Genomic DNA, 27,451 nt, shown 5'->3' with positions numbered 1-27,451 from the left:
CTCATCTGCTGAGCCACCCAGGCGTCCCTAAAGTCATATATTTTTATGTTGATTGTTTTTCTCCTAATGTAAAATATTCATGAATTTAATGAACTGGCACTGGCTAATCTCTCAATGCCTTCATAAAACTCCTTAATTAGAATAACTAAAGAATACTAAGTAAATTAATTTACAGGGATTATTTTGAAATTTATTGAAAAGTCATAACTGTTAGTGCACTGTGTGTATATTTGTGATAACATAGAAATAAGATTAATGGAGCTTCTGTTGGTCAAGCAAGACTGAAAAATTTAAGGAGGGAAAAGAATAATGAATGAGTTGATTGAAACATATTAAGTATATTAAAGTCTACCAGTCTACCTTGATGTGAGAGAGAAAACAGAAAAAAAGTCTTATTATTTGATAACTATTATACCAAATCCTTACTCTGAAAATATGTAATTAAAGAAAAGTATTGGGGTGCCTGGGTGGTTCAGTCAGTTATGCGTCTGCCTTTGGTTTGAGTGGTGGTCCCAGGTCCTGGGATCAAGTTCTGAGTTGGGCTACTTCCTCAGCAGGGAGTCTGCATCTTCCTTTCCTTCTCTCCCTACTTGTTCGTTCTCTCTCTTTCTCTCTCTCTCTCAAATAAAACCTTAAAAAAAAAAAAAAGAGTTAAGCATTTATGCTCATTTGCTTGTAACAACTCTATTTCTGGGTAACCTAATAGTCTGTTTATGAGGGACAGCTTTTCATTACAGAAAATGCCTCCAACTAAATAAAGAAGGAATGATCATATTAGAAAAATCACCATTCTTCAAAACTTAATGGAATATTTAATTCAGCACATAATGCAAAGGATATTAAAATCACTACATAAAATATTTGCAGTAGCAAATTGTTCAGATTAAAAAAACAATCATAATTAAATGCAAGATGTAGACCTGTACTGAGTACGTTGGTAAATTTGAAAATAGACTATATTTGTAGATAATATTAAAGAAGCAGTGTTAGTTTTATTAAGTACAATAATCATATGATGGTTATGTAGGAAAATATATCTTTAAAAGAGGCTAGCTAAAGTATTTATAGTTTAAATGTTATGATGTCAGAAATCTTCAAAAAATTAAAATGATTAAAAATGATATCTATAATTAAATCTAAGTGATGTACCTCACACCCTTTATCTTTTGTATTTTGGTGGAAATTTTTCCAAATTAAATATTTTAAAACCTATTATAGATTGTACATTAATTATGTAGCCTACCTTTTACATTTTCTTACTTTATCAAGTCTATAAAAAGAAAACTTAAAACTTTTTTTCCTACTATTTAACATATTTCACATTACTTAAAATTACATGAATTAGAAATAATGAAAAAAATGATGAATGTTTAATAGGATTAATCTGCTGTATTTAGAACAAAATTAAATTGCCTTAGTACTTCTGCCTGTACTAATGATATATTTAATTATTGAATCTCCAGGTTTCAATAGTTGTGGACTTTCCTTTATTTATCTATTATTAAATTTCTTTAGCTAAAGACATTTACAAAAACTCTAATTTAAATATTTTCATACTTTTAGAAACCACACTTTGCCACAGACAGATATCTAAATAGCAAATAGTATAGCTTCTTAGGATTCCACTAGCTCTAATTTGGTTTTTAGATTCCCCCAATTGAAATCAGTTATGTTATAAAGTAATTTGTAATTCTACAGTTTCATTAGCACCTTGCAAAAAAGAGAAAATAAGAGATATTCAGGATCAAGACACAGATCATTAAAAGTACAAATGTATTTAGGTATGGAAGTTTTTTGGAAGAGAAGAATTTAGTAAAAAAAAAAGAGAAGAATTTAGTATGAATTATAGGGATACAGAGTTTCTGACTATAAATTTTGAATTGAAATTGGAGTAAAGTTAAAAATGTGAAACAACTGTCAATTGATGAGTTAGACAAGGAAGGGAGTATGGATATTTGTTTCTAATTTGGGGTATCATACATAATACCAAGATGAACATCTTGTAATACAAAAGGCAATGATCAGATAACAATTGTCTTTTTTTTTTTTTCTTTTTCTTTTGAGAGAGAGAGAGAGAGAGAGACAGCAGGGAGGGACAGAGGGAGAGAGAGAGAGAGAGAGAGAGAGAGAGAGAGAGAGAGAGAATCCATGCTTAGCATGGAACTTGATGCAGGGCTCAATCTCAGGACCTGAGCTAAAATCAAGAGTTGGACACTTAACCAACTAAGCCACCCAGGTGTCCCCAGTTGTCTTTCTTTATAAGAAATGACTTTATTACTATAGTGTTTTGTGACAGATTTTTATAATAATTATGAAATAGGCTCTTTAATATTTGAATGTAGAGAACAAACAAGTTTAAGATTTTTTACACTAAAAGTCATATTACTAATATTTACAAATGTCTGAATGTTATGGCATTTTCCTTTCCTTTTTTTTTTAAGATTTTATTTATTTATTCATGAGAGACATGAAAGAGACAGAGACAGAGACACACAGGTAGAGGGAGAAGCAGGTCCATGCAGGGAGCCAGATGTGGGACTTGATCTTGGGTCTCCAGGATCACACCCTGGACTAAAGGTGGCAGTGCTAAACCGCTGAGCCACCCAGGTTGCCCATGCATTTTCCTTTCCTATATATCCCACATACACGTAAACACACTTGCACAAACAAACCTTGTCTGGCAGTTTGGTTTTCTTGGTGAAGCAGAATTTATCTAAGTAACTTTAAAAAGAAAAAGATTTGATTTATTTATTCCTGAGAGACACAGAGAGATGCAGAGACACAGGCAAAGGGAGAAGCAGGCTCCTTACAGGGAGCCTAATGCAGGACTCAATCCCCAAACCCCAGGATCACCATCCTGAGCCAAAAGCAGAAGTTCAGTTGCTGAGCCACCCAGGTGTTCCCGCAAGTAATTTTTCCAAGGAAACAACTTTTGCAAAATAAAGGTCTAGGGCCAACTGCTTGAATTCTATAAGGGTCAAACAATAATTTAAAATATTTTCCTCAGTAAGCCTTAAAAACGCATTTTAGTTTCATCCATATAATCTGCAAAATTGTAAGGTTTTCGATACCAATGACTGCTAGAATTAAGCTGTACGAGGGCAGAGAATTGTGTGTTTTTGCCCACAACTATACCAAATGCCCCCAAATTACTTGGCATATAATGAGCATGAAATTAATAATTATATTTCCATAGCATCATATGAGTCTGCTTCACCAAAGCTAATAATTTAAAAAAATTGTGTGAAATCATATTTCTTAAAATAATGAAATAATCTTGGAATATCCAAATATGGATATTCCACATTTGAATGTGATTCCCATTAATACAGTTAGCTCACCTTTGTCATTTTATAAACTTGTCAGTGATACAACCCAGCATTTTATGTGGGTAGTTTTTTGAAAATTAACATATAGCATTGAGTTTGATTTTATAAGCCAATTTAATAGGCTAAAAAAATTTGATTTGCAATAATTTCCTTGCTAGTTGGTCACTGGAATTAATCATTAGTATTTCTTTTATGTAAATCATCTGATTACAACTTTTACTACCTTTCAAAACTTCTCCATGGTCCTTATGTTTTTAGATGTTTCCCATGTATGTCTTGGAACTTAAGTGTTTCATAAAATTTTTATGATCATTAGCTAAATATTTCATTCCATGAGCAGATTCCATATTTTTATCCTACTCTTCCATATCAAGAAAAAATAATTATCTATAACCAGTTCTGAAAGAAGATTAGCATAATGCCACCAATGATATATTAAAAGTTTATTTATAAAACATACAAAAGGAAAAAAAAAACAGGAGCCATCTCATTAACATCATTTGGTCAATTGTAATATTCAAATTTTCAAGAAATACTTTAAGGTTGTAATATTTTTTAAAGATTTTATTTATTCATGAGAGACACAGAAAGAGAGAAAGAGAGAGCAGGGACGCAGGCAGAGGTGGAAGCAGGCTCCATGCAGGGAGCCTAATGTGGGATTCCATCCGAACTCCAGGAAGGCAGATGTTTAACCTCTGAGCCACCCAGGCATCCCTAAGGTTGTAATTTTTTAAAAAAGATTTTATTTATTCATAGAGATGCAGAGAGAGAGAGAGAGAGAGAGGCAGAGACACAGGCAGAGGGAGAAGCAGGCTCCATGCAGGGAGCCTGATGTGGGACTCGATCCAGGGTCTCCAGGATCATGCCCTGGGCTGCAGGTGGCGCTAAACCGCTGTGCCACCGGGGCTGCCCTAAGGTTGTAATTTTTAATTCAGTGTCCTATACTTTTAGGTAATTCAAATCGCTAATCTTTTCTAGGATTTTTTATTGAAGTAGAACTGACATGCAGTATTATATTAGTTTTAGGTGTACAATGTAGTAATATTATTTTTTCATATCACAGAATGATCCCCATGGTAATTCTAGTTACCATCCATCACCATACAAAGTTACTATAATTTTTTAAAAGATTTTATTTATTTATACATGAGCTACATAGAGAGGTAGAGACATAGGCAGAGGGAGAAGCAGGATCCATGTGGGGAGCCCGATGCGGGACTCAATCCCAGGATCCTGGGACCACGACCTGAGCCAAAGGCAGACGCAAAACCAGTGAGGCACTCAGGCATCCCTTTTTTTGTGTTTTTACTACAATGTTTAATTTTTTTAAATTTAAATTCAATTTGCCAACATATAGTATAACACCCGCTTATCCCATCAAGTGCCCTCCTCAGTGCCTGTCACCCAGTCACCCTATCCCCCAGCCCACCTTTCCTTCTGCAACCCTTTGGTCATTTCCCAGAGTTAGGAGCCTCTCATGGTTTGTCTCCCTCTCTAATTTTTCCCACTTACTTCCCCTCCTTTCCCTTATAATCCCTTTCACCATTTCTTATTTTCCCCATATGAGACCATATGATGATTGTCCTTCTCCGGCTGACTACTTCACTCAAGCATAATACCCTCTAGTTCCATCCACGTTGAAGCAAATGGTATTTGTCCTTTCTGATGGCTGCGGAATATTCCATTGTATACATAGACCACATCTTCTTTATCCATTTATCTGTCAATGGACACTGAGGCTCCATCCACCATTTGGCTATTGTGGACATTGCAGCTGCGAACTTCGGGGTGCAGGTGTCCCAGCATTTCACTGCATCTGTATCGTTGGGGAAAATAACTAGTAGGGCAATTGCTAGGTTGCAGTGCAGCTCTGTTTTTAACTCTTTGAGGAACCTCCACACAGTTTTCCAGAGTGGCTGCACCAGTTCACATTCCCACCAACAGTGCAAGAGGGTTCCCCTTTCTCCACATCCTCTCCAACATTTGTTGTTTCCTGTCTTGTTAGTTTTCATCATTCTCACTGGTATGAGGTGGGATCTCATTGCGGTTTTGATTTGTATTTCTCTGATGGCCAGTGATGCGGAGCATTTTCTCATGTGCTCACTGGCCATGTGTATGTCTTCTTTGGTGAAATATCTGTTCGTGTCTTCTGCCCCATTTTATGATTGGATTGTTTGTTTCTTTGCTGTTGAGTTTAATAGATCTTGGATATTAGCCCTTTATCTGATATGTCATTTGCAAATACCTTCTCCCATTCTGTAGGTTGTCTTTTAGTTTTGTTGACTTTCTTTTGCTGTGCAGAAGCTTTTTATCTTGATGAAGTCCCAACAGTTCATTTTTGCTTTTGTTTCCTTTGCTTTCATAGATGGGTCTTGCAAGAAGTTGCTGTGGCCAAGTTGAAACAGGGTGTTGCCTGTGTTCTTCTCTAGAATTTTGACGGATTCATGTCTCACCTTTAGATCTTTCATCCGTTTTGAGTTTATCTTTGTGTATGGTGTAAAGAATGGTCTAGTTTCATTCTTCTGCACGTGGCTGTCCAATTTTCCCAACACCATTTATGGAAGAAACTGTCCTTTTTCCATTGGATAGCCTTTCCTGCCTTGTCGAATATTAGTTGACCATAGAGTTGAGGGTGCATTTCTGGGTTCTCTATTCGGTTCCATTGATCTATGTGTCTGTTTTTGTGCCAGTACCACACTGTCTTGATGATCACAGCTTTGTAGTACAACCTGAAATCTGGCATTGTGATGCCCCTGGCTCTGGTTTTCTTAATTTTTTAAAGATTATGTATTTATTTATTCATAGAGACACACACAGAGAGAGAGGCAGAGACACAGGCAGAGGGAGAAGCAGGCTCCATGCAGGGAGCCTGTCGTGGGGCTCGATCCAGGGTCTCCAGGATCACGCCCTGGGCTGCAGGTGGTGTTAAACCACTGCGCCACCGGGGCTGCCCCTAGTTTTCTTTTTCAATATTCTCCTGGCTATTCGGGGGTCTTTTCTGATTCCACACAAATGCCAAGATTATTTTGTTCCAACTCTGTGAAGAAAGTCCATGGTATTTTTATAGGGATTGTATTAAATGTGTAAATGGCCCTGGGTAGCATAGACAGTTTCACAATATCAGTTATTTGAGTCCATGAGTATGGAATGTTTTTCCATCTCTTTGTGTCTTCCTCAATTTCTGTCAGAAGTGTTTTATAGGTTTTACCTATAAAACCTATAGTTTTTACCTTTACCTCTTTGGTTAGGTATACTCCTAGGTATCTTATGCTTTTGGGTACAATTGTAAATGGGATTGACTCCTTAATTTCTCTTTCTTCAGTCTCATTGTTAGTGTATAGAAATGCCACTGATTTCTGGGCGTTGATTGTGTATCCCGCCACATTGCAGAATTGCTGTATGAGCTCTAGCAATCTTGGGATTGAGCCTTTTGGGTTTTCTATGTATAGTATCATGTCATCTGCGAAGAGGGAGAGTTCGACTTCTTTGCCAATTTGAATATCTTTTATTTCTTTTTGTTGCCTGATTGCTGAGGCTAGGACTTCTCATACTATGTTGAATAGCAGTGGTGAGAGTGGACATCCCTTTCGTGTTTGTGATCTTTGGGGAAAGGCTCCCAGTGTTCCCCCATTAAGAATGATGTTTGCTGTAGGCTTTTCATTAATGCTTTTAAGATATTGAGGAATGTTCCCTCTATACATTCTGAATAGCTTTGATCAGGAATGGATGCTGTATTTTGTCAAATGCTTTCTCTGCATGTTGAGAGGATCATGTTGTTCTTTTTCTTATCTTGTTGATGTGATCTCTATCACGTTGATTATTTACGAGTGTTGAACCACCCTTGCATCCCGAGGATAAATCCCACTTGGTTGTGGTGAATCCACACTGTTGGATCCTATTGGCTAGTATCTTGGTGAGAATTTTTGCATCTGTGATCATCAGCGATATTGTTCTATAACTCTCCTTTGGGTTGGGGTCTTTGGTTTTGGGATCAAAGTGATGCTGGCCTCATAAAATGAGTTTGGAAATATTCCATCCCTGTCTATCCTTCAAAACAGTTTTAGTCAAATAGGTATTATTTCTTCTTTAAACGTTTGGTAGAATTCCCCTGGGAAGCCATCTGGCCCTGGACTTTGGTGTCTTGGGAGGTTTTTAATGACTGCTTCAATTTCCTCGCTGGTTATTGGCCTGTTCAAGTTTTCTACACCTTCCTGTTCCAGTTTTGGTAACTTGTGGGTTTCCAGAAATGCGTCAATTTCTTTTAGATTGCCTAATTTTTGGCATATAGGTGCTCATAATACATTTTTAAAATCATTTGTATTTCCTTAGTATTGGTTTTGATGTCTCCTCTTTTGTTTGTGATTTTATTATTTTGAGTCTTTTTTCTTTTTAATAAAGCTTGCTATGGGTTTATCTATCTTATCAATTCTGTGAAAGAACCAGCTCCTGGTTTTGTTGATCTGTTCTACAGTTCTTCTGGTCTCTATTTCATTGAGTTCTACTCTAATCTTACTCTCTTCTGCTTGTTTTAGACTTTATTTGCTGTTCTTTCTCCAATTACTTTAGGTGTGAAGTTAGCTTATGCATTTGAGTTTTTTCCAATTTTTTGAGGGAGGCTTGTAATTGCAATGTATTTCCGTCTTAAGATTGCTTTTGGTGTATCCGAAAGATTTGAACAGTTGTATTTTCATTTTTATTAGTTTCCATGAATCTTTTTAATTCTTCTCAAATTCCCTGGTTGACTCATTTATTCTTTAGTAGGATGCTTTTTAACCTCCCATGTGTTTGGGTTTCTTCCAAATTTCTTCTTGTGATTGAGTTCTAGTTTCAAAACATTGTTGTCTGAAAATTGGGGACAATCCCGATCTTTTGATATCAGTTAAGACTTGATTTGTGACCCAGTGTGTGGTCTATTCTGGAGAAAGTTCCACGTGCACTTGAGAACAATGTGTATTCAGTTGCATTTGGATGGAATGTTCTAAATGTATGTGTGAAATCCATCTGGTCCAATCTATCATTCAAGGCCCTTGTTTCTTTGGTAATGTTGTGCTTAGAATATCCGCCGTTTGTGGAAAGGGCCGTGTTGAAGTCTCCTACTATTAGTGTATTATTATTTAAGTATCTCTTTACTTTGGTTATTAATTGATTGATATATTTGGCAGCTCCTACATTAGGGGAATAAATATTCATGATTGTTAGGTCGTCTTGTTGGATAGATCCTTTAAGTATGATATAGTGTCCCTCTTCATCTCTTACTAGTCTTTGGTATAAAGTCTAATTGATCTGATATGAGGATTGCTTTCTTTTGAGGACCATTTGAATGGTAAACTGTTTTCCACCCCTTCATTTTCAGGCTGGAGGTGTCCTTAGGTCTAAAATGAGTTCTCTTGTAGACAGCAAATAGATGGGTCTTGCTTTTTTATCCAGTCTGATACCCTGAATCTTTTGATGGGATCATTTAGCCCATTCACATCCTGAGTATTCAAAGATATGAATTTAGTGTCATCATAATACCTCTTCAGTCCCTGTTTTTGTGGATTGTTTCTTTGGGCTCCCTTTCTTGTACAGGATTCCCTCTAATATTTCTTGCAGAGCTGATTTGTTGGTTACATATTCTTTCAGTTTCTGCCTATCTTGGAAGCTCTTTATATCTCCTAGTCTGAATAACAGCCTTGCTGGATAAAGTATTCTTGGCTGCATGTTCTTCTTATTTAGTCTCCTGAATATATCCTGCCAGCCCTTCTAGCCTGCTAGGTCTCTTTGGAGATGTCTGTTAATCTGATATTTTTCCCCATATAAGTTAAGAATCTATTGTCAGGGATCCCTGGGTGGCTCAGCAGTTTAGCGCCTGCCTTCCGGCCACAGCATGATCCTGGAGTCCTGGATCAAGTCCCACGTCGGGTTCATGGAGCCTGCTTCTCCTCTGCCTGTGTCTCGGCCTCTCTCTCTGTCTCTTATTTATCTCTGTGAATAGATAAATAAAATCTTTAAAAAAATCTATTGTTGAGCTGGTTTAGGAATTTTCTTTATCTTTGAAATTTGCAAGTTTCACTATAAAATGTCAAGGTATTGAATGGTTCTTATTGATTTTGGGGGTCCTCTCTATCTCCTGGATCTGAATGCCTATTTCCTTCCACAGATTAAGGAGGTTCTCAGTTACAATTTGTTCAAATACACTGTGTGGTCCCCTCTCTCTCTCAGCCTATTCTGGAATCCCAATAAAATGCATATTCTTCCTTTTCAAGCTATCATTTATTTCTCTAAGCCTTTCCTTGTGGGTTCTTTTTCTTTCTTTCCCTCAGCTTCCTTCCTTTCCATCAACTTGTCTTCTCTGTCACTCAGTCTCTCCTCCACCTCATTAACCTTAGCAGTTAGAGTTTCTCAGTTAAAGTATTTTTAATTTTAGCCTGATTAGAACTCAGTTCTGCAGTAAGAGAATCTCTAGAATGCTTTATGCCTTTTTCCAGAGCCACCAGTAATTTTATAATTGTACTTCTGAATTATATCTCCGACATGGTCTCTAAATCTACACCTAGCAATTCTGCCAGAGAGTGTTACTTCCAGTTCATTCTTTTGTAGTGAATTCTTCCTTCTATTCATTTGTGTCCAGTGCAGAGTTGCTGTATGAGCAAGCTGAGTCAAGAATATCAACAAAACCGAAGTAAAATACACCCTAGATGGTTCCAAAGAAGTCAGAGACCTGAAAATGAAAGAAAAAAAATAGAACAAAACAAAACAAAAGGACCACTAAAATGAAAAACAAAATTTAAAACAAAATAGTAAGAATAAAAAAAAACAAAAACGAAAAACAAGCAAAGAAAAAAATGGGGGGTGGTGAGGAAGTGATGGTGGAGAGAAAATATAGTCTCTGCAAGGGGACCTAGAGGATGGATCCTCTTGGTTCTGAGTGTATTTTGTTCTGTATGTTAGAAATAAGATAATCCCAAATTTATATAAACCAGCAATACTTATATAGAGACCCAACATCTAGGCCAAAAACATAAACAAGATAAAAGGAGGGGGCAGAATGGGAATGAGGAATGAAGAGTGAATATAGTGTCACAGAATGAACCAACACGGTGTTCCTCTTGGTTCTGGATGTATTTTGGTCAATGTGTTGGAAGGTACTAACTTCCACCATTATAAAACAAAATGAGGCACAAAAAAAAAAAAAACATAACTCATATATCTACCAAAATTAAATTGAGTATGTTGAAGGGAATCCAAAGATGAATATATTTAAGGCATGTAATTGTAGAACTATGAACGTCGAAAAGGAAAGAGCTTAAAAATGAAGAGTTGGTAAAATATTACAGTAAAGGCTGGAAAAGAGAAAAAATATTGGAAATTTTTAGCCTGATACAAAAACGAGTTGCAGTGGGGGGGAAAAAAAAAGCCCCTCTAGTTGTATGTTCTATTTTCTCTCAGTCCTGGAGCTTTCCAGCACTGCTCGGCCGGTAAACTCGCTCTTCCCCATCCTTGCAGCTGGTCTCCTGGGGACGGGGCCTGCTGCGCTGGTTCTCAGGTGTGAGCACCTGCGGAGATGCCCTGCCCCGCCCCGCCGGGGGGGGGGCAGCTCCGTGAGCTGTGGATCCCGCGAGACCTTGTTCCCCGACGCCCTGCCCCTCCCAGGGGCCAGGGGAGATGCCGCATGGCGGTGCCGGGTCTCCAGCCCTGGGGCCAGCTGTCCCTGAGTAACTACCCACCGCTCCAGGTCCGCACTGGCCTGGCGCCCCGGGACAGGTGGGGGATCTGGAGGCTTCCCTGCGATCCCAGTTCTGCCGACTTCCCCGCGGAGCTCTCTGCCCTCTGGGAAACTCTGGCGGACTGTTAAGGTCCCGCTGCGTCCGGGGCTGCGCTTCCGGCCTGGGGCTGCGCTTCCGGCCCGAGGCTGCGCTTTCGGCCCGAGGCTGCACTTCCGGCTCGTGGCTGCGCTTCCGGCCAGGGCTCTCCCCTTCCGCTGGAGCCCAGCGCCTCGCAGGCGCCCGCACTTCAGTCCCCTCCCACCCGGTTAGGAGCGGAGGCCCTCCTCTCGGTGGCGTCCGACTGTTCTTACGTCTCAGGTCCAGTTGGTCCGTGCTCAGGATGCTGCGGAAGCCCCGAGGGTGAGTTAGCGGCGCGGGGTTAGGGCCCCAGGGTTAGGGCCGCGCGCCGCCATCTTGCCCCGCCCCAGAGTCGCCGCCCAGTAGGGGCCGCGCCCCCTGCGGTGCGGGCAGCCTCACGACCGCTCCCTGCTGCTGTTCTTCCGCCGTCCGCGGCCCGTTTCCCCCCTTCCCCTACACTTCCCTCTCTGAGGCTGCTCGCTTATTTCCAGTAGTCTGTTTCCCTTTCGTTTATTAGATTCTACTTCTGAGTGAGCTGGTATGATAGGGTCTCTCTCTCCCACCTCTTTTGCTCGGCCTTAGTCTCTCAAACTGCGTTGTTGCAAACGGCCAGATTTCGTTCCTATCTATGGCTGCTAATACCCGGTTGCGTACACTTACCCGTCCTCCTCGTCCGTTCAGCCCTCAGTGGCTGCGCAGGTTGTTCCTTATCCTGGCGATTGTCAGCAGCGCTACAGTGCACAGAAGCCCTCAAATTAGTATTTTAGCTTTCTTTCGATAAACACCCAGAAGTAGAATTGCTAGGTCATAGGGTAGCTCTATTTTTAAGTTTTTGAGGAACCTCCACGCTGTTTTCCACAGTGACTGAACCAACTTACATCCCCGTGCATGGGGTACAGGGTTTCTTCTCTCTGCATAATTGCCAGCATTAGTATTTTTTGTTTTTGTTTTTGTTTTTGTTGTTGTTGTTGTTGTTGTTGTTGTTGTTTTTGATGATAGCTGATCTGACAGGTGTGAGGTGATACCTCATTGCAACTTTGATTTGCATTTACCTGATGTTAAGTGATATTGAACATCTTTTCATGTGCCTGTGGCCCATCTGAATGTCTTCCTTGGAAAAATACCTGCTCAAGTCCTTTGCCCCTTTTATTTGTGGGCTTCTCTGGTGTTGAATGGTATCAGTTCTTTGTGTATTTTACATATTTTAACGACTTACATAAGATTCATATATTTTAATCTCTGATCTGATTGGGTATAAGATTTGCAGCTATCTTCACCCATTCAGGAGATTGCCTTTTCACTTTGTTGATGGTCTCCTTTGCTGTGCAGAGCTTTTTAGTTTGATGAAATAACATTTGGTTATTTTAGCTTTTATTTTGCTTGCCAGAGGAGATAGTCCTATATATATATATATATATATATATCGCTGAAGCTGATGTCAAAGAACTTGCTGCCTATGTTTTCTTCAGGGAGTTTTATGGTTTCAGATCTTACATGCAAGTCTTTAATCCATTTCGTACATTTTCTAGAATTTAATGTTCTCGTTAATTCAACAAGCTACTCTTCCGACAAGTTCAGTACTTTTGTAACTATTTATAAAATGATTTATGTATTCATTTTCAGTTTGGATTCCTAGCAAACAAATGATGTCTGTAATTAAAATCTCCCAAGTTCATAATTAAAAAAAGAACCAATCGTTTTTATTTATCCTGCTTGGAATTTGCTGAGCTTCCTGAACCTGTGGGTTTTTCTGTGATGAAACTTACAAAAGATTTTGTAATAATTTTTTTTCAGATATTTCTGCCCCAGTCTCTCTGTACTCTCTGTCTGGGACTGTAAAAACATGTATGCAGGGTATCTTCATATTGGCTCTCAGGTTATTGAGGTTGTATTCCCTTTTCTTCTTTTCAATCTTTCTTTTCTCTGTATACTTTAGTGTGGATTATTTTTATTAACTGGCTTTTCACTGATTTTTTTTCTGTTTTTTTTTCCAATATTTTTTTAATCTCAATAAATGGATTTTTAATTTCAGTTATTGTATTGTTCAATTACAGAATTTCTTCTTAGTTTCCTTCTAGTTAGTCTATTTATTTCAATGGACAGATTTTTCTCTTGATACTGGGGCTTGTTTTCTTGTTTTTTTTTTTCACATATTTAATAAGTTTTATATATTATATATTTTAGAGGCTCTGGATATTGCAATTTTCTTCTGAAAACTTATCAATTTTCTTCTAGTAGGCAGTTTAAATTACATGCAGATCACCCTGATTTTTAAAGACATGATTTTAGGCTTTGTTAGGACTATTTCCATCTATTAATGGTTTTGCACTTAGTCTGATGATAAGGGGAGCTGGAATATTTACAAAGCCTGAATTTGTTGAGACTTAACTGTGAACTTACCTCCCTTGGGCTGGGCAGCTGCTAAAACCTCTACTAAGCTCTTTCAAGGCTTTCAGTTTTCCTCTGGGCTGCTTTTAGCCTTGCATGGAACACAGGCAGTTTGAGTGGTGTCCACGTGCAGTTTTTGGACTCCCCCTTCTTTGACTCTCCACAGTCACACTCCTAGCCCTGATTTCCAGCTGCTCTGGAAGCCAGAAGTCTGTCTTCTTTTTCCTCCATAGGGATTCAATAACTGCAGCTTTCCACTTGAGCTCTTGCTATCCCCTTCCAGCTGCCCCACCTCCTATCCTAGAGATGGAGGATGCTCTCAGTATCAATGCGGTGTCTAAAATCTGACATAGCCAAAGTAATACTTTTCTTTCAAGGATCTCATCTCCTTTAGTTTCTGCCTGCCTTAAGTCTCTTCCAGTTCTCTCCCTGGAGTTTATTCTTATTTTTAGCACAGGACAATTTATCATAAGCTAGCCTGTCTATCAGAGGCTGAAAATAGCCCCTTGTAGTTTTTTTTTTTTTTTTAAGGTTTTATTTATTTATTTTAGAGAAAGCCCAGTGGGGAACAGGGGGAAGTAGGGGTCAAGGGACAGAGCGAGAAGCAGACAGCCTGACATGGGGTTGCATCCCAGGACCCTGAGATCCTGATGTGAGTCGAAGAGAGATACTCAACTGACTGAGCTACCCAGGTCCGCCCCCCATGTTGTAGTTTTTTCAAGTCTTTCTAAATAACTCATATCTAGTAGTAACAGTTAAAACAATGGACCTGTCAAATTTTATTTATCTTCTCAAATTTGTTTTATGACTCTCATGAGGCTTACTTTTGAGGTGTCTCCTTTGCCCCACTTGCCATTCTGTCATAGCTTCATGTTATTTTTACCTTCTGCCAATGTATATAGCTATTGATCTATCTATCATCTATCTATCTAATTCCTCTTTTCTGGACAACTCTGGATATCTTTAATACCATGCTATATAAGCAAATAAAATATAATCTTGGAACATTTTTTTGCCTTATTTTTTGCCGGAAAATCAGTTCACCGAGAGTATACTGGAGTTATTCTAGGATGGTATATTTAGAGTGGAAGGTTCTAGAGTTCTGGGGATTTTGCTGCACCTTAATCAGTATCCTATTGGGGACAAAGGGTGGGGATGGATTAGTGTCCTTTAATACCTTAGACTTGAGGACCTAGCTATGTGTACACATGAAAGCATCAAAACCAGCAAGCACGTTTATAATCTCTTACCCCTAACCATGACTAAATTTAGAATCTGTTCTTTGAGTTAGATTTGGAAATGTACTGAGGGACTCCCAGTACTTGCAATGGCAACTCAACAGAAAACTTTGTAGTCTTTCTACCCTAAGTCTCTCCCATTGCCACGTATTATATTGTTCACTGCAGGCCAGTGTTATCTAAAAATACTTTGGAGAGAAATGTCCATGACACGTTTCACCAAAAATGGAAGCATAGAGTGTACTATTCCCGGTAGGTATTCCTAAGTTAAAATAGCATTTTAAAGACTGAAATATTTTTATTTTTATCTATTTTTTTTAAAGATTTTATTATTCATGAGAGACACAGAGAGAGAGAGAGAGCGAGAGGCAGTGGGAGAAGCAGGCTCAGTGCAGGGAGCCTGATGTGGGACTTGATCCTGGAACTCCAGGATCACGCCCAGGGCTAAAGGCAGGCGCCAAACCGCTGAGCCACCCAGGGATCCCTGAAATATTTTTAATTATAAAAATACATAATCTAACACAAGCATGTGCATAACATTTAAATTTGATCCTTAGGTTTCCCAAAATTTGTTTCACCAAGGAATTATTATTATCATTTTCTCATTTCTACCCGCTGCTGTGCAAAATTATTTTGTGTGTCTTTATTCATTCAGGTTGGTCTCAGTCCCTCCGTGTAACCTGACCAGTTGTCTTCTCTTAACTCTTCATTGCTCTCTAAGCTAACTAGATGCTGACTGGGAACTTTTAAAGCCCTGTATATAATAACCAGATAATTATATTTATTTATCCTGTTATGAAGTTTATAACTAATGGTGTTCATGAACTTGCTACCATTCTTTTGCTTTATTTGTGTATTCATTTTAACACTTTGAGGATCCATATACTTAGAAAACTTCACCTTTTTTTCCTTTAAACTTGAAGCCTATACTCCATTTCTTATAAGGTATTATGTTAAACCTCTTAAACAGTTTGATATTTAATAATTTAAAACTTAGCTAATATCAATGTGTGTGTGTGTGTGTGTGTGAAAGAGAGAGAGAGAGAGAGAGAGAGAGAGAGAGAGAGAGAGAGAGATGTAATAATCTTCCAAGAAAGAAACAGGAACTTGCCATTTTTCTCCTCTTATAACACCCATGGCTTGTGAACGCTGTATTTCATTACTAAATCATGGAAAATGAAGTCTTTACAATTTCACCTCTAATAATATGCCTAGTTTATCTGTGATACCTTTGAAAAGGTTTCTCTTAGGCTGTACTTTTTTTCAGCAGCAAACTTTTCCCTGGTTCATTTTTTTTTTCTTTCATAGTTTGCTCTTTTCAATTTTGAATTCTGCTTGCTTATGCAAAGTGACAACCTATTGGCCGGAAATTTGGGAAATTTAAATTAATTTTACTATAATTTTAACTTAGACACTTCCATATTTAAGAGGGATATTTAATATTGAATACTTTATGAACACTTGGGAATTCTGATGAACTCATTTTTGTAGATATCTTGGAAGAATTTGCTTATGTTACAGCTGATCTTGAAGAAATGCATCATTTATTTTGTAAGCTTTTTGTCACAGCAGGGTCTCTGAGCACATTTTCAGTTTCATAGGCTTTGTTGTTCATAATCAGATGTTCTGATTGTATATGATTTTCCTTAAGCCTCTGCAATATCATATTGGTGAATATCTTCAACTCAGAAATTTGTCATTAAATCACAGGTTCCCCCCCACTTAATTGTACTGCTCATTCTAAAATAGTTATTAATAGAGTTTCTCTATCAAAGTCTGAAGTATATTTTCCTGTTTTAATGAGTTTTTATTTCCATAGAGATAAATAAATTTGTACATATTTAAGCCACAAAGAGAGTTGTTTGTGAATAGAGTACCACCCTTTGACTGACTAGACTATTTTGATTTGTAACTTAAATTTAAGTCACAGAGGTCAGTGTTAATTACTATCAGATTTTTCTTCCTTGAACCTTTGGTTTTCATTTTTGTTTTTAGGGTTTATTCTCAAAGATTAATTCTAATTCTATTCTATTTTATTAAAGAAATTACATTAGTATATTTGGGTGTTTTAATCTTAATTGTAAATTATTTGCTTTTTAGAATCAATTTTTTAGCATACCTTATTATTTTTTAACTATGGTTTTGAAATAACCAAATATAGATTTCTAGAAAAATCCAATAAAATATGTCAAACAGGAATATATATTTCTATTGGTTTTGTGTCTCATTAAGGAAATTACATATTGTATAACTATAATTTCACTGTGTGTATATATCATAGTCATGGTAATTGGGTATAAGAATATTTATAAAAATAATTTATAGTATTTATATTATTTCACAGTACTTTAAGTATTAGTGAAGTTTAGATAAAGTTATAAGAGTGGGCAATTGGGAAGGAAAATGACATTGAAATGAGCATTAACAAATTGAAGACCATGAAACAATAAGATCATTCAAATGTCTTTTTCCTAAAGGACTGTCAATCATAAATATGAAAACATGGGTTAGAAAAAAAAGTTCTTTAAATATATAAAAGCTTTAAATATTATATTTGGTCTTAGCACTATAAAAGTCTTCTCCAATACTTGTTTTTTTTTTTTAAATATTCTGGCACCATAAAAATGGTGATATTGTTTATCCATTTTCAGTTGTACAGAAATTCAAATAATATTGGTTCTCTAATGTCCATCCAAGTTTTGTAAAGTTAAATCTAGTAACACTGAGTATTTAGATTCATGGTTACTGTTTTAGCAACCTCTCTTCTTTAAATATTTATTGCTACATTCGTTTTCACTAAACCAGAAGATAATACTCATAAAAAATTTTTTTATGGATTTTAGAAAAAAACTATAATTAAAATCATCAATAGTTTCATTACATGTCAGGTAGTCAATACTGGGGAAGAATTATATCAAAATATATTTCTCATGTTATAACTAATTAGGCTGATCACTTCAACAAATTAAAGGTGATATATATCTGCCAACATACAATCTTATCTTTCTCATTCACGATCAGAAATGTAATTAGTGATATTTTTATTTTTGGTAAACACAAATGTATAACTATTTCATATATATGTGACATATGCAAAACTACTCTAGGAGTAAACATGGAAAGAATTCTCATTTATACTCATTAAACAATGCATTTCATTTTTCTGGACTGTATAAGAGCATATTATATTTAAATATTTTTTTAAAAATCTAGCATATGAAGATAGCATATCAAAAGACGTATTGTCCTAAAGCATCATATTTCATTTTGTATAAAGGATACCATCCTAAATAGTTCAGTGTTTCTTAGAAATCATTTTTATGTTTGTGTAGTTCTAAGGCTGCTTCTTATCTGATGCACACAAGCATATTTTTAAATATAGCTTGACTTGAATTAATACAGTGTAATTATATTTTTCTTGAGGATATTGTTAACTTTACATGGAAGGACTCATTAGTGAAAATGAATACGTATGTCATACCATATAACACCTTCACCATGCAAAGTTGCTAAAACAGTATGGAAAAAACCTCCTCAGGAAAATTTGATATAGCTTTCCTATGCTTTTCCAGACCTATTTTCAACACTGCTAAAAGGGGGGAAAATTCAAGAAGGCACTGAAGAGACCACCTCACCAGACCCTGATGTTACTTCTCCTCTGGATGTACATGCTGCAGCTCCATAGGAGCCAGGTTGGAAAAGTTTCTAGGAAAACGACATTTAATAACATCTTTTTAAGTAGAAAGATTTTTTTTTTCCTATGGCAGTTTGTCTTTTTAGACCCCAGAGTACATGAAAAAGTCTATACTTTTATTTTGAACTTAACATCTATTTCTTAATTGCTATTTAAAAAAATATATCAGTGACAAACATCTGGCTTCTCAAAAATATTTTTGAAATGTCGTAGTTTTAAAGCATGCAAAATTAGCTAATTAAAAGCATCATGGTTCTGTTTTATACATACTCTAAAAATAGCAAGCTGTTATTAATCCATTATATTAGAGTTTGAAGTTAAATTATTATAAAAAGGTATATCAACTTTGTCAAGCATTTCTGTATATACTATATAAATGGAAGTAGGTAGTTTCTATAAGTTCCCTTTTCTGTATCTCAAGCTCTATATTATTGCTCTTGACTCTTAGTGAAAGTTTAAAAGTAATTAAATATTCATATGATATTGTTAATTGTCTATACCTGGGAGGACTCTGAAGATACAGGTCAGTGAATTTGCAAAATGACCTTAAAAGGACATTTTAAAAAAAAACCTCAAAACCTTAATTTCAGATTTTGTATATTTTGAAATATAATGAATCTCCACTCAGATTATTAAAATGCATTGCAGTAGAGAAGCATGGCAGTAATTCCATGAATACAAGTTGCACATTGTAATTGTAACTGGTGTATTTAAAAAAAAATTAGTTGCTTTGTAGCCTTTTGGCTAAATCAAATGTAGTACTGTTCTTATCAGCTTAATATCTGGTATGTCCCCTATCTGAGGATAAAATATATAAATGGATTTTTGGAGCAGGGAGAAGAAATTAGTAGCTTGCTCCATCCACTGTCATCCATCGACCTGGTTATTTCAGTACATCCGGGAATGATACACCTCTACACCACAGACACACAAACCATAGTCATGACTTTTAAAAGGTTATCACTTAGCAATAGTCAAAATATATGTAAATGAAGAATGAAAAACATCATTTAACTGGGGGACCATAATAAACTAAGTTAATTTGTCAATGAAAGATATAAGAAAATCAATAGTTATACCGTTGACAGTTTAATTCTGAAATGATAAGTGCACAAAATATAGGAATTATCTTTGCATATGTATAAGAGCTAATGTTATAATAGTATATATTTACATGTCTGCTTAATCCAAGCATGATACATTTGAAGTTTAAGACATCTTTCTACTTGTTTATAATTCTCTCGCCAACTTATTCACAGAAAAATGTACAGTAATCTATACTTGGTTTACAGGCTTTATCATATTTGCCTTGTATTACAAAAGTTATTTCAGGAAATTATGTTTTGCTGCTCTTATTCTTCTTTTCCTAGTATTTAGTTGTGAACTCCTTGATAGAAGTGATTGTATCTCAGTATATCATTGCTTCTGTCTCATGAGGTCTGATAAATTGATTTTCAAATATTAGTTACATAGGAAATTTATTGATAGAACTAAATGTGCAGAGTCAGACATTAAAAAAAATACTTGGGTGGGGTACGTGGGTGGCACATTTGGTTAAGTGTCTGGCTCTTGATTTTGGCTCAGGTCATAATCTCAAGGGTTGTTAGATTGAGTCCCATATTGGGCTCCTCACTGGGCTGGCCATAGAGCCTGCTTAAGATTCTCTCTCCTCTTTCCCCTTTCCCTTACTTAAAAAAAAAAAATGGCAAAAAAAAAAAATTCTTCATAGATAAATAGGCATTGGTCCTAACACTGTATTTATTAATTTCAGATGCATTTATAAGTCCATCTGCCTAGTAACTATAAAGCGACTTTGGCATATGTGGCTACTATCTTTTCTTAATGGCCTAGCATATTGTTAGTTTGGACAGACTAGAGTGGTGGTCCAGGTAGCATTTTTTCAAAATTCTAACTTTTTCATGTTGCATTGAGTAAACACTCAATGAGAATGAACTATATAATTATCAGCCTACATAAAATAAGCAGCAATAAACATAACTCTACATCTGAAACTAATAATGTACTATATGTTAGCCAGTTGAATACAAATGAAAAAATAAATATAACTCTAAAGTAAGGATAACATGGGGTTCCTTATTTCTTGTAAATGAGAGCATTGTTGACAAATTTAGCTGCTCCAAGTTCTTTACAGTATGGATCAGCAAAACTGAAAAGAGACAGGCAGCAATTATTAAGATAAAAATGGATCAAGAGCAAAATTTTCTAACAGATTGAGATAGAGAAAAAACAACTTCATTAATCCTGTTAATAAATAATTTTAGCTGAAGTGTTAAACATATTTTTTTCAGTCAAGAAGAAAGGGTCATAAATAGATCAGATTTAGGCGTTCATAGTGATGAGTGAAGTTGAGCAATAGCAAATGAAGCAAATCTCTGGAGAGACTAAGAATGGATTATATTAAAAACAGTCTGGAGAGTAAGAGATAATTTAGTTCAAAGGTCTCATTTTGTCTCATAGTAGAGACTATCTGTGGGCATACATATACGTGTGTGTGTGTATATATATGTATGTCTCATAGTAGAGACTATCTGTGGGCATACATACATATGTGTGTATATGTGTGCATACATGTATACGTATGCATACATACATCATATTAAAAATTGTAGAGGAGAGATAGGCTAAGCAGCCTATATTTTTCTGGGGAATAAACTGTAAAAATTAACTATTAAATGAAAATAAAGGAGATAATAAAAAAAAGAAAATAAAGGAGATAATGACAAAAGTGAATTTCAGGTTTTAGAAATTATTGAAATGTAAGAAAGTGAATCATGCAATTCATGATATGTATTCTCTAATATTAATAATGTTAATCTAATGCATCATCAGTTGTATTATATACATCAGCATATAAATATGCTGCCATATGTTCATCCCCCTTTAGGTACTACACATTTCTCTAAAAACAATTCATTGAAAAATTATCTATATGTTGTCTTCATAATTTTTCTATGAAAGAGCTGTCTGCATTCCCCATGTTTTCTCACAAAATCATTCCAGTTAGACTAATTGGACTTCTATCCAACTGTTTGCCAAAGCAGCCTAACTCAGTATCACCCATAATGCTCACATTGTCAAATCTAGAAGTCCATTTTCAGCCTTCATCATATTTGAGTTATCAATAGCATTAATCATGTATAATAGCTACCTCTTTTTTGAAGCAATTATGTTGGTTGGTTTCTAAAACATCCCTCTGTTCTGCTTCTTTTCTTGCCTTTTCTATTTCCTTGGTTGATTTCTCCTCCAGGGATCAGTCATTTGATTTTTATATTGCCATTTACTCTCCATGTGGTTTTATTCAGCCTCAAGACTTTATATTAACTGAATCCTGAATATATATTCCAGCCTAGATTTCTCTTCTGAACTCAGAATTCAATCCAGAATTGTACATGCTCAACTTGGATGTTTATCAGGCATTTCCGAATCTGAACTTCTTATTAGCTTACCTCAACCTGTTCCTTCCACAGTAATCACTGTTTGACAAAAGGGAGATTCCAGTATTCCAATAACTCTAGACAGAAACTTGAAGTTCTTTTTGACCTCACTTTTTCTCAAACTTTATAATATGTTCAATAGCAAATTTCTGTGGCTTTCCTTTAAAAGTATATTTAGAAATTTTTCTTTTAAAACAAATGTTTAATTTTATTTAAGTTTTTATTTAAATTCCAGTTGGTTAACATACAGTATAATATTGGTTTCTAGTATATAATATATTGATTCAACACTTCCATATAACACCCAGTGCTCATCACAACAAGTGCACTCATTTATCTCCATCACCTATTTATTAACCCATCCTCCAATTCACCTCCCTTCTGGTAACCATCAGTTTGTTTTTTGTAGTTAAGAGTCTGTTTCTTGATTGCCTTTTTAAACTGTTACTATTACCACTCTGGTCCTTGATAACATCACCTATCCCTTGGATTAATTCAGTAGCCCTAAATAGATTTTGTGATTCCATATTTACCATCTGCCCCAAGAGTCTGTTTTGCTTTATAGACCTGTGTTGTCCAGTATGGAGCCCCAGAGCTGATGCGTTCCCTGAAATGAAATAATTTTCACTTAACCCATATTTTCTGAATTGCACATCTGAACAAATTAAATGAGCAGCTAACTCCTATATGACCAAAGCTTACGAAAGTTGTGTAAGTCAGATACTGGAGTTAGGATAGGTTCTCAATTTATTTCTAATAAGAAGACTACATTCCTAGCCTGAAAAAATAAAAATATAGATCTGTATGATTTTGGTCAGAGCACTTAACAATTCCATATTTCGTTCTCATCTCTAAAATAACTAAAATAATATTACCTACTTTATAGATTTTTGAGGGTTAAGTAAAACGAAAAAGATAAATCACTTAGTGCAGGACAAAAATACTTACAGATTTGTATTTATAATCAAATGATAAAAATATATTAATCTATAATTAATAAAATTGAGAGAGTGACGTTGAGAACTTTAAGCATATCTTAAAGGCTACAGAAAAGTGAAGGAGGGTAAATTTGCAGTTATTAAAACCATTATGATTCTGATGCACAGGAAATAATATCAGCCCTCAAAATGTATATAGAGAAAAGGAAATATGGCAAAACTGCAGTAAATCAACATTTTCACAGGAAAATTCTTTTTTTTTTTTTCTCCTTTTTTTTTTTTTTTTAATTTTATTTATTTATTTGAGACACAGAGAGAGAGAGATAGAGAGAGGCAGAGACACAGGGAGAGGGAGAAGCAGGCTCCATGCAGGGAGCCTGACGTGGGACTCGATCCCGGGTCTCCAGGATCACACCCTGGGCTGCATGTGGCGCTAAACCACTGCGCTACCAGGGCTGCCCGGAAAATTCTTCATATGATTTTAATAAATGAAAATCTATACATGTATTGGATAGAAGAATATTTTTCCATTTAAAACCATTTGAAAATAAGTACAAGAGCAAAACCTGGGATTTTCATTTGTACTTTGGTAAAATATACTTCATATGTTTCTTAAAATAGACATACTCATTTAAAAATTAGATTATTTTATGGAACAGTTGTTTTCCTATGTATTTTATGTGCTTTGTATGTCCTATAAGTTATGAAGGACATTTTTTATATTGCTTGTTAAAAAAAATGTCACTATAACTACCACACCAAAGAAACTAAAACTTTTTTGTGGCTTTACAGTCCATATTCTGTTACAGCTCACATTTTAACGGTGTAATTTTGGATATTTTGGATATTTTAAAATATACTTCAAATATTAGGGATCAGTGCATTCTTTAAGATTTGGAAAATGTAATAAATTTTATTGATGTTAGTTTGCTTCCCTGAAAGAAGAGATATCTTAAAAATAAATTAGTTTTATGTAAAAAGCAAACAAGCATTTAATATGTAATTATATTTTAATAAAGATCAATTAAATAATTTGATTTTCTAACATATATCTATGGTGGAAGGAAAGTATTAATAACTGGTTAGTTATCTTTTCTCTATCTTCAGACAGTCTCCTTGTACTACAAATTCAAGGAGTTTATAGGTATATACCAGATCCAAGGTAAATGAAAATCTGGCCAGGTTACTTTTTTTAAAAATTTCATTTATTTATTCATGAGAGACAGAGAGAGAGAGAGAGAGAGAGAGACAGGCAGAGGGAGAAGCAGGCTCCATGCAGGGTGCCTGATGTGGGACTCGATCCCCGGTCTCTTTCCTTCCTTTTTAATGCTTTTAGGTCATTAAAATTGTTACCTATTTTAGCCTATATCATTTATAATTAAACCCTATTAATTATAGAGATTTAATTCATATACTAGGCTGAAGGCAGTGCTAGACCGTGCTGCCCAAGGTTACTTTTCATTAAACCAAATACCTGTACCTACTTGTTGAGATGGCTTACTGGATGATAACTAACTATATTGATACATCAGAGAATCAGAACGAGGTGTAATAGCTTAAGGGACCCCAGTGCTGATTGGTTTCCTGAAATGAGGTTGTCTTCACACACCCTGTATTGTCTTTTTTGATTCCCTGTCCTGAATCCTGAGTGAGTGGGATCTTTGGAAGCCCTGCCTTTGAGTCTTCTGCTGTGCTGTTGCCTATTTCTGTGTATAGAATTTGGTTGTGTTCCCTATATCCTTTCATAACACTAAACAAACATGGTGTTAGATGAAACTTTGGTGTTGGATTATTATCATATGTGTTACACTTGATTATTAATTCAAAACCAAGACCACTGAGGTTTATTTATAGATGTATACCAGGTCCAAGATAAATGAGAATCTGTATGCATTACTGATTGATATAGAAGGATTGTAGGTGGTTTTTCATGTCTTTTAAATTTAATTATAATACAAAATTTAATTAAAATCACTTAAGTGAAAATGGTAACATAAAACAAAAGTAACTACTGGTAATAAAAAATGAAGTATATAGAAGTAATGTAGTTGATGAGAAGGTGGGCTTTATTTTCAAAGTTCTGCTCCATTATTTGTTATGTCATTCTGGGTAGATTACCTAACCACTCTATGGGTCAGTTTCTTTATTAGTAAGATCTGGTTAATAATAATTGATGACTTCATGGGATTGAGAATTTAATGAGATACTTAATAAAGTGCATATAACATGCTAAATATATTATCTATTAGCACAGTATATGAATTAAACCTCTATAATTAATAGGGTTTAATTATAAATGATATGGGCTAAAATAGGTAACAATTTTAATGACTTAAAAGCATTAAAAAGGAAGGAAAGAGAATTTACTTCTGAAATGTTTGGCTTAATGCAAATACAATTTTAAATTGTCTTTTTTTTCCTTTCTCTCCCTGCTGTGTAAATAGCGTTTTCAATGCTGTCTCCTCATTTTTCTTCTACTGTTAAAAGTTATTCCCTCTGGGACACCTCATCTGTGGCTACCATAATCATTAGAAGGCCAGATGTTAATCAAAATATTTTCTAAAGTCCTGAACTTTTATCTGACCTCCAGCACCATAATCCATATTGACTACTAGAATTCAGGTCTTAACATTAAATGCTTTATGTCTACTAACTTAATAGTCTTAACATTGAACTCTTTGTGTCCTTAACTTCCTAAGATAATGTCCTTTTCATTCAGTGTCTTCTAACTTAATGAAGTTCTACCTAGGCCAATGTCAGTTTTAAAGCCTTTGATGACTTGCATTATCTGAAGTTACTGTGTTTAGCAGGCTCTGTAGGTTCTTGGAAATCTAATGTGCCCCTGATTTTCCAGCTTCATATTCTTTCTTTCCAACAGCCTTATGTTCAAACCACAATTTCCATCTTTTACAATGCTCTGTGAACATAATTTCTTATGTGCTTCTCTCTACCTGCTAGGGATTCTTTTATTTTCTAGTTCTTGGTCTAGGTAAAACTGCTTATTCTCCAATTCAAATACTGATGCCATGTCTGGTCTGTGAAGCCTAGAATCTCTTAAGCAAGCGTTAGTCACTGCTGACCCTAGGATCCCATAGCATCTTGTTCAGAATCATAGTGTAACCCCTTATTCAGAATCATGGTGTAACCCCTATTGCCCTTGGTGTTCTAAGTGTACTGACTGTGGCTCATTCCCTAATGAACTTGAAATTCTGTGAAGTCAAGGACTGTGTCTTTTTCTTAATTGTAATTTACTACCTCATGAAAAAAATAACTTTGGTAATTGGATTTTTAAAATTGAGAAAACTGAACAATGGAAATTAAACAGAAGCAACTAATCATCATTGTTCAAAAGAGAGAATCTTCAAAAACACCCTTACTCCTTAATAATTATTTGTCAATTCTCAAGTCCCCTGATTCTGTGTCATAATTTTAAGTATTATTTTAGTGTATATGTCTAAATTCAATTTTATTCACTTTCATTATTTTTTAAAAGATTTATTCATGAGAGAGAGAGAGAGCCTGCTCATGCCCATGTACAAGCAGGGGGAGAGGAGGAGGGAGAGGGAGACCAGCAGACTCCCAGCTGAGTGGGGAGCTTAAGGCAGGACTTGATTCCAGGCCCTGAGACAATGACCTGAGCTATAATCAAGAGTTGGGTACTTAACTTACTGAGCCAGCCAGGAACTCCACATTTCATTGCTTTGTGTATATTTCTGTACACATCACAATTGTCATTATCCATTGTGATATATTATTTTTACCAATATCTGTAATTTCTACCTAGTTCTATATCATTAAACATTGAAATATTTCCTATTAGTGATTTAAGAGACGTGGTATTGACTAATTATAATTTTCTTATATTGAGCCTGTATTTATTTTTTTCTTTTTATTGTTCCTTGATTATGAAATGTATTTTAGTTTTGACTTGGCTTTTTATTTAGTTAAGATCTGTTATTCAATGTTGGCAGCGACATCATAATAGTGAAAAATGATTCATTTCTTTAATTGCTTTACTGTTTCAAATTTCATTTTCAAGAAAAAAATTCTCTGGTAGAAGGCAGTTTTTCTTTAGCATCTCTAATATTTGTCTTATAATTGGATGCTGGTTCCATACCATCTATTTTTGTATCCTGCATTACTTTTTGCCTATCATTTGATTTAATTTCTTGTTCTAATATACTTTATCTCATATTTGTGATATAAAAATTGAAATTTGCTTTCTTTAGTTTTATTATCCCTTATTTTAATGAAGATTAACTTACTTGATAAAGCAATACTATTTACAAAATACTTATTACTAACTACTCAGTTATTATTCCTAGTTAAAAGGTAAATAATTTTTAGCTGAAAGAATTCAGGTATTTAATAGAATCCTTGACATCAAGGGATTCTTATGATAGATTATAAATGTAATAGATCATCATTATCATAATTCTGTTTTACATCATATCTCAGAGTTTATCAAATGTCTAATGTTATGGAGATAGAAGATCCTCATATTAACCTTGTAAAGTCACTTTTTTTATTGTATAGATATAGAATTTGAAGATTAAGTAAGTAATTAAATATATTTTTAAAAGTTT

The 27,451-nt window shown here is 35.4% G+C and overlaps 1 protein-coding gene and 1 non-coding gene across 25 annotated transcripts in view; both read left to right on the top strand.

The window, feature by feature from the left end:
• Positions 1-27,451, top strand: part of EPHA6 (EPH receptor A6) — an 887,621-nt gene that overhangs the window by 125,614 nt on the left and 734,556 nt on the right. Inside the window, exons 1-2 of one of the 24 annotated variants that reach the window (XM_077884564.1) lie at positions 11,250-11,434; positions 18,351-18,470. The exons of 21 other annotated variants lie outside the window; for them this stretch is intronic. In XM_077884564.1, coding sequence (XP_077740690.1) covers positions 18,423-18,470 — 48 coding nt within the window. In that variant the 5' untranslated portion in view covers positions 11,250-11,434; positions 18,351-18,422. Of the gene's footprint in view, positions 1-11,249; positions 11,435-18,350; positions 18,471-27,451 lie in introns of those variants that run through there. 2 more of the 24 variants (XM_077884565.1, XM_077884570.1) reach the window with 2 other exon arrangements.
• Positions 19,197-19,389, top strand: LOC144305666 (U2 spliceosomal RNA). The gene has a single exon (XR_013372678.1). It is a non-coding gene; the product is annotated as a U2 spliceosomal RNA (small nuclear RNA).

The sequence above is a fragment of the Canis aureus genome, chromosome 35, assembly GCF_053574225.1.
Source record: "Canis aureus isolate CA01 chromosome 35, VMU_Caureus_v.1.0, whole genome shotgun sequence".
In the NCBI taxonomy this organism is placed as follows: Eukaryota; Metazoa; Chordata; class Mammalia; order Carnivora; family Canidae; genus Canis; species Canis aureus.
Note: the sequence above shows the minus strand (reverse complement) of the source record. Positions and strands in the feature narration are given on the sequence as shown.